This window comes from Centroberyx affinis, unplaced genomic scaffold (genome assembly GCF_046629955.1).
Source record: "Centroberyx affinis isolate AG114_WGS23_722 - 3 ecotype Tasmania unplaced genomic scaffold, CSIRO-AGI_Caff_v1 ptg005470l_1, whole genome shotgun sequence".
Lineage (NCBI taxonomy): Eukaryota > Metazoa > Chordata > Actinopteri > Beryciformes > Berycidae > Centroberyx > Centroberyx affinis.
Genome location: NW_027282742.1, coordinates 1 through 7,318, shown reverse-complemented (window position 1 = coordinate 7,318; position 7,318 = coordinate 1). Strand labels below are relative to the sequence as shown.

Genomic DNA, 7,318 nt, shown 5'->3' with positions numbered 1-7,318 from the left:
AAATGGGCGGTCAGGTGTACAGTGGGTGCAGATATATTGTAGGTCTATTCTGCTGAACTTTTACAAACAAATCCTAAAACACGTCTACTACCTTGTAAAAGTCGAGTTTAACCCATGGGCAAGGCACAACTGTAGGCCTATATGCCACATAATGAGAACTACAGTAACCAGTATCACGTCAACTTCTTAAGGTTTTTATTCTGGAGACAAAATTACCACTATTTCCGGTCCTTATCTGTTTTTTTCCTGATAGCTTGACGCAGCAGCTGTCCGACGGCACAGTATAGGGCGCCTCATGCGACGACATAACTAGGCGACGAGCTAGCTAGCTGGTTGGCTAATGTTACGTTAGAGCCGTTGGAGGTGCAGTAACGCTTAACAACACCCATACCACGCTAATCCAGACCTGAAATACAAAGACAGCTGGTAGGACAACACTTCACCTGATTATAATGCTAGATTTGGTGGCATGACACAGATTCATATATATACAGCACTGTTCTGTTACAGACAGTGTCCACGAATGGTCAAGTAGCTAACCGTTAGCTTCTCTGCTAGTTTTAGCTCTCGCGGAACTGTAGCTCCCATACATGCCGTTCTCGCATGGAGACGTCACGCCAAGCTCCTTTCAAAACTCTAGCAATGTAATGTGGCCTAGTTTATCGGCAAAGGAACATGCCTATTAGAACATAACTTAAGACTTTTTATGATATGTTAGGAGCCATTGTTCAATTCGGCATACATCCAATGCACCAAGCAGTACTTATTTCAATAAAATTACACCTTTTATAACTGTTTTACCCTTTATTTCAACATTGTCAATAACGTTAACGTTACACAGTGGTGGGCGGTAGCAAGCAATGAGGAATCAATTTTCAAGTTCCATTTTATTGAAATAAAGTGCTGCTCGGTGAATCACGTATATGCCGAATTTACCAGAAGACACCAGTGACTCGTAAACGGTCTTACATCGTGTTCTGACAGGTCCGTGGCTTCGCCGATAAGCACGTCAGCATTAAATTACCAGAGTTGTGATTGGACTTTGGCGTGACGTTCTCTCTACACAACATTGAACGGAACGTGTCGAGGCTAGCGTAAGTTAAGCCTTTTGTTGGCATGATAGCTGGCTAAGCTAAAAGTAGCAACGGTTACCTGGCTAACTTGTTTGATGAATAAAGAGTTCAAGTTCAGATTGACCTCTTCAGTACGACCCTACCAGCTTGGTGATGTTTAACTTGAGTTAGCTTTGATCCAACAGTTAGCCACCTGCTATGTAGCACTCTTGAACGTTGATTAAGTAGCTAACGTTAGCGTCAGCTTGCATGATTATGAAACTAACGTTACAAAGATAATGTTAGCTGGCAGTTGTTAGCTTTAGTAAGATAGCCGTGCCTCGATATTTAGCCTGGGTTTCTAGAATATTCGATAAGCTAATGCTAGGGGCTTAACTTAGTCTGGTAAGTGTGCCTCTGTACATGTTACTTAGGACGGGATGAAAGTCAATTCAATTCATTATATACATGAGTAAGGAATATGTAAGCCGTCTCTTTTCTTCTAAGCCATATATTTCATGTAGACAGCTACTGACATTCGTGTATAACTTGCTAGGTATTAAGTTTGCGCTATGTATCTCTGTCCCAGGGTCTTTCTTCCATCACAGAGCACAGAGGTTTGAGCCTCCATCCATCACAATGACAGACACTAAGCGTCTCGCCTTCTCCATCATCCAGTTCCTCCATGAGCAGCTCGACTCCGGGGACCTGACCTCAGACGCCCAGGAGAGTCTAGAAGGTGACAGACGGCTACTGACCTCAGCTCATCGTGTGTTGGCTCGGGGTTTGGGATGGGAGGAAATCTTTGTTCTGTGATGAAAAAACAGAAAGTGAAATTAGTTGTGACAACACATGCTAATGCAGCAAAGACATGCCTGTCCGTTATGTACTTCAGTTGGGAGTTGTTGTGCTCTATTACCCATTAAATCTAAGCACTCATGGTTTATTGGTAAGCTAAGCATCAAAAGCACAAGGGAGAATAAATAATGAAATGTTCTAATAGCAGGCAGCTGATGAGGGCCATGTACTGCAGTGCTGAATGTCACTACTATAATTAATTTGAGGCTGGTATATTTAATTTACACATGTTCCCTTTTTGTTTTCCAGTTGCTGTCCAGTGTTTGGAGACAGCCTTCGAAGTTTCGACTGACGACCAGAGCCTCGCCGTCACCCAGACGTTACCGGAGATCTTCGCCTCTGCTACACCCAAGGTAGACTCAGCAAATAACCGGCGTGTATCTGCTTTACATGGCTCCATCTCAACCTGCTGTCAGAAGATAGTGCTCATAACATGATGGTCGAACTGAAAAAGGCTCACACATGTAGTCTGTATGACCAGCCAAGCTGCAGCTGCAGGCCTGTGTGGTGCAGATCTCTGCTGTTAGGAATGGACCTGGCTGTTGGTCGTTTCAAAGTGTTTGCACAATTGGATCCTTGTATTAGTTTATAACAATAGAATCAGGACCGTTGTACTTGTTGATTTAGGCGTTACACTAGGGCTGGGCAATATATCAATATTATATTGATATCGGGATATGAGACTAGATATCGTCTTTTGGATATAGTAATATCATGATATGGCATAAGTGTCTTTTCCTGGTTTTAAAGGCTGCATTACAGTAAAGTGATGTCATTTTCTGAACTTACCAGACTCTTCTAGCTGTTCTATTATTTGCCTTTACCCACTTAGTCATTATATCCACATTACTGATGATTATTTATGAAAAATCTCATTGTGTAAATATTTTGTTAAAGCACCAATAGTCATCCCTACAATATTGTCGCAATATCGATATCAAGGTATTTGGTCAAAAATATTGTGATATTTGATTTTGTCCGTATCGCCCAGCCCTACGTTACAGTGAAGTATTTGTGGAAATGATGTTGAATTTGAGTCAGTGAGGTCATCCGGACCGCTGTCACACTGTTAGCCGACATGCTCCAGGAAGCGGATGACTCACAGTGTTGTCATTGTGTGGCAGCACGCCGCCCCGCCCCAGGTGAAGATCGACACGACCCCCGACTCCCCCACCGAGGAACAGATAGCCGAGGCAGAGCGACTCAAAACCGACGGTAAGACCAGAAGCTGTTCGTCACACAGACTCAGTGGATTCAGAGTTCAGCTGCAGTGACTTTGAGAAGTGAAAGGACCGATCTGTCAAAGTGGCGAACACAAGTCATCGACTTACCAGCCACTGTTAAAGTTTATCAGCAATGAAGTTCATCAGTAGGCTGGTGCTCATTTCCCTCTGTCAGCTGGTTTAAAATGCATTGGAAACAAAGCTATCATAGGGTATATTGTCAGGCTGTTAAAACAAGCACATTAATGATGAACTGCCTATGAACTGATCATAGGCAATTCCCTCATTACTGAAGTGCTCATGTAAACAGCACAGTGTGATTTCCTTAATCTGATAAGCTGGAATCGCATTATGAGAAACCCGATTAACACCGCAGGTTTTTGACCAGTCTTTCAAAGTATTTAGCGCATGTTTACCTTCATTCTGATTTCTTCACGTTTTTCACATCTGGCTAATTGAATGGTGTGACAAAAATGCTCTTATTATCAATACTAATAAGACAGAGGAAATTATTCTTGGCCAAACTGTGGCACACTCCTTTCAAGCAGCTCACAACAGGAGCATGCTCAGACTTGCTAACAGCATCTCTTCTGACTCCTCGCATGTTTTAAACTGAAAATACCAACTTCTGCCCTCCAATAGGAGATTTAGAGTCCCTCAATTTAAACGCAACAGACTGAAGAATTCTTTTATACATCAGTCTATCCTGTTGCTAAACCAAAATCAGTGTGCTGCCAACTGAGATCTGAATCCAGAGGATATAACGTGATATGTATGATTATCATGATTGTTTCATGTGTTTTGTACGTCTATGAAAAGTGTCATATGTGAAACTGTATGTTTAATCTGTGTGTTAATCTCTTGAACGGGAATTGCCTAAGGATGCAAAACGAATTTCAGTGTAAACTGACAATAAAGTTGTATCGTATCGTATCGTATGGTATCGTATCGTATCTGAGCCTGAGAGCAAAACGTAACCGGACAGAGAACAACGTCCAGGAAGCTGCGAACATTAGAACAGTAAACAGGAGAGCGTTTGTTTTTGTTTGTTTTGCAAAGTAATGAGACGGAAACCTGACCAGATGAAAAGACGCTGCGTGCGGCTCCATGATCAAAATGCAAAACAACCGACAGGAAGTTTGAGTTTTACATCACTTCCTTAAGGAGAGAAATCAACTGACTGAATCGTGTAAACCGGTTTTCCCTGGTGTCACATAACTAGAGTGCATGTAAACGTATCAGTAGAATTATTGCCGTAACCTCATTATTCCCAGTTACCGGGTTATCAGTGAGCATGAAAAGGCACTCAGTGCATCTCAAGTCCTTGACAAATCAAGTTTGTCTCAACTTCAGGTAACGACCAAATGAAAGTGGAGAACTTTGCCGCCGCTGTTGAGTTTTACTCCAAGGCCATCGCCATAAACCCTCAGAACGCCGTCTACTACTGCAACAGGTACGTTTCCCATGAAGCTCGGTGGGAGCTTTCCTTCACAGGTCTCATCTTGGGAAGTATGGAGACGTTCAGGATCATTTATATGGTAAAGTTTTAAAATGTGTTCAGAAATGGTCTGTTAATGATAGTGTTTGTGTATACTTGCATGTATTATGAATGAGTATTCTTGGTGTGTGTGTGTGTGTGTGTGTGTGTGTGTGTGTGTGTGTGTCTTATGACTATGACTGATTCTTTATACTTGTGTAGTAGATGGGTGTTATGGGATGCATTGTTATCAAGTACTATGCTGAAATATGTCTCCGTTTTTTACTATGTCTAAACTTATTTATAGATACATTCAAATTGTGTATTTTTACATTTGCTGTAATTATTTTTTGTAATATGCTGCCTGGAGAATGCCACTTTTCAAGCCCCTGGAGGGTTTTTAGGCAATTCTCCTTCACATTCACTTGCAAATTATATATTGTATCCTTTTCTTTTAAATTTTCATATATGTGTGAATAAAGAAACAAAACGAAATAGGAATTCAGCTAGAGATGACTACACATTCTGTGTAGTTGTGGATCCGCTGTCATTTCACAAACTGTGATATTAGTTGTGGGGTAGAATAATGTTCCGCTATACAGTGATGTGATCTAGCTGGCCGTCATAAATCTTCACATCAAGTCGAGTAGTTAAGGTCTGGAAACGTAAAGTATGGATTGTGTTGCAGTCCTGGTGTCAGAGTGTCTGCAGGTCCTGAAAAAGTCTTAAAAATCTCTTAAATCATATTATCTAAACTCAAGGCCTTAAAAGATCTCAAATTACTGTTAAAGCATTTTAAGTCTTCAATTCATTTTCTGAGGTCTTTTAAAATGCTGTTTTCTTGTTGGGCTGTTCTTGCAGTGAGAAGTCAGTCCAGTCTCTCAGATCTGGATCCTGACTGCTCTGTTTTCAATTCCCACTTCATTTCAATTGCAAAATAGGTCTGATATTTCATTCAAACTGCCATAAACATGCAGACACCCTGGTCCCATGTCCCCATATTGCTCACAGTTGAACTGTGCGTTGATCTTGTGTGTGTGTGTGTGTGTGTGTGTGTGTGTGTGTGTGTGTGTGTGTGTGGTGTGCAGGGCCGCAGCGTACAGCAAACTGGGCAACTATGCTGGAGCCGTGCAAGACTGTGAGCTGGCCATCGGCATCGACCCCAACTACAGCAAAGCATATGGGAGGATGGGGTAGGGAAGCAGAAGGCAGCCGGCTCTTCTTCTTTTTCTCATTGTTTCTGATTGATCATTAGGTGATAAACAAATAGAGAAGGGAGCAAGAGGAGGAAAATAACTCTCATCATCCTGTCCTGATCTTCAGACTGAATCCATCTGGTTCCACTCCATCATCCAGCTGAGCTTTCCTCCTCGTTAGCCGTTTTCTGTGTGGGGGGGTTGATTCTCCCGGAACCGATCACTAGTGACTGACGTATTGGCCGCTCTGACGTCACTTCAGTCACATGATGCTGCAGCCAGTCAGCCTCTACATGGTTAGCAGACATTTACCAACTGACCAAGAATGTGTCCATTTGGACAAAAAAAACCCGTTACATGAACGGCTCAAACTTTAGTCCCGCCCACAAAGGCTCTGATTGGCTCGATTGTTCCTCTGAGCGAAAATAAGCCATTGACGATGGAAACACCAGACTCTCTGAATCGCTCCACAAAATCTGAAGAGTTGAGGGATGAGATGTAGGAGTCTGAAGCAGGACAGCATCATCCTTTCAGTTTCATTAATTCCCCCGAAAGTTGAGTGAGTTCCACTCTGCTTCACATTCACACTGGGAGCTGCCCAGTACAGCCAGTCTGCAGCAGGGGGTTCAGTGCCTTGCTCTGAGAGACTGCTGCTCATTCACTCTCTGCACCCAGGCTTCTGCAGCCTGTCTGGGATTCAAACCGGCAACCTTCCAGTTAGAAGGCTGCTGCTCAAACCTCTGAGCTGCTTCCCTTCTCCTCCTGTCAGACTCACACTTTGATTTTACTGCAGCCAGAAATATCTGGAAACATTTCAGTCTAACATGGATCTGTAGTCAGATGAAGTCTGGGTGGAATTTAAAGTCACAGTGAAATGGAAAATGGAAAAAAGTTTCACTTTGTTAGTTAATTCTACGTCATACCGGACATCTGTCTAACAATAACTGCCAAAAAATGTTATCTTCTTGTATTTTTATATAAAAATCCATCATCAGTTTTCATGCTGACCGCTGCCTTGTGTCTCCCCGGCCGCAGCTTGGCTCTGGCCAGCCTGAACAAACACACAGAGGCAGTGAGCTACTATAAGAAAGCTCTGGAGCTCGACCCCGACAACGACACGTACAAGTCCAACCTGAAGATCGCAGAGCAGAAGATGGAGACGCCCAGTCCGGTGAGCTGAGAGGGTGCACTGTGTCCTGCCTGCAGAGGGCTCAGTGCTGAGCTCTCTCTCTCTCTCTGTCTCTCTCTCTCTCTCCTCTCTCTCTCTCTCTCTCTCTCTCTCTCTCTCTGTCTCTCTCTCTCTCTCTCTGTCTCTGTCTCTCTCTCTCTCTCTCTCTCTCTCTCTCTCTCTCTCTCTCTCTGTCTCTCTCTCTCTCACTCTCTGTGTCTGTCTCACTCTGTGTCTGTCTCAATCTATCTATCTATCAACTCCATATTTATTCCAGCATCTTGCACTCTGCACCATTGCACTATTGTCCTAGTGTTGTTTACATATGTGTGTGTATATATATG

The 7,318-nt window shown here is 43.0% G+C and overlaps 1 protein-coding gene across 1 annotated transcript; it reads left to right on the top strand.

Moving 5' to 3' along the window:
- Window positions 1-304: 304 nt before the first annotated feature.
- Window positions 305-6,977, top strand: LOC139667365 (small glutamine-rich tetratricopeptide repeat-containing protein alpha-like; the record flags this gene model as incomplete). The annotated part of the gene is made up of 7 exons (XM_071546816.1): window positions 305-426; window positions 1,642-1,791; window positions 2,160-2,263; window positions 3,035-3,125; window positions 4,487-4,586; window positions 5,699-5,803; window positions 6,842-6,977. Coding segments are annotated over exons 2-7 (636 nt in total), but the record flags the coding sequence as incomplete, so codon positions are not given.
- Between the last annotated feature and the right edge of the window lie 341 nt (window positions 6,978-7,318).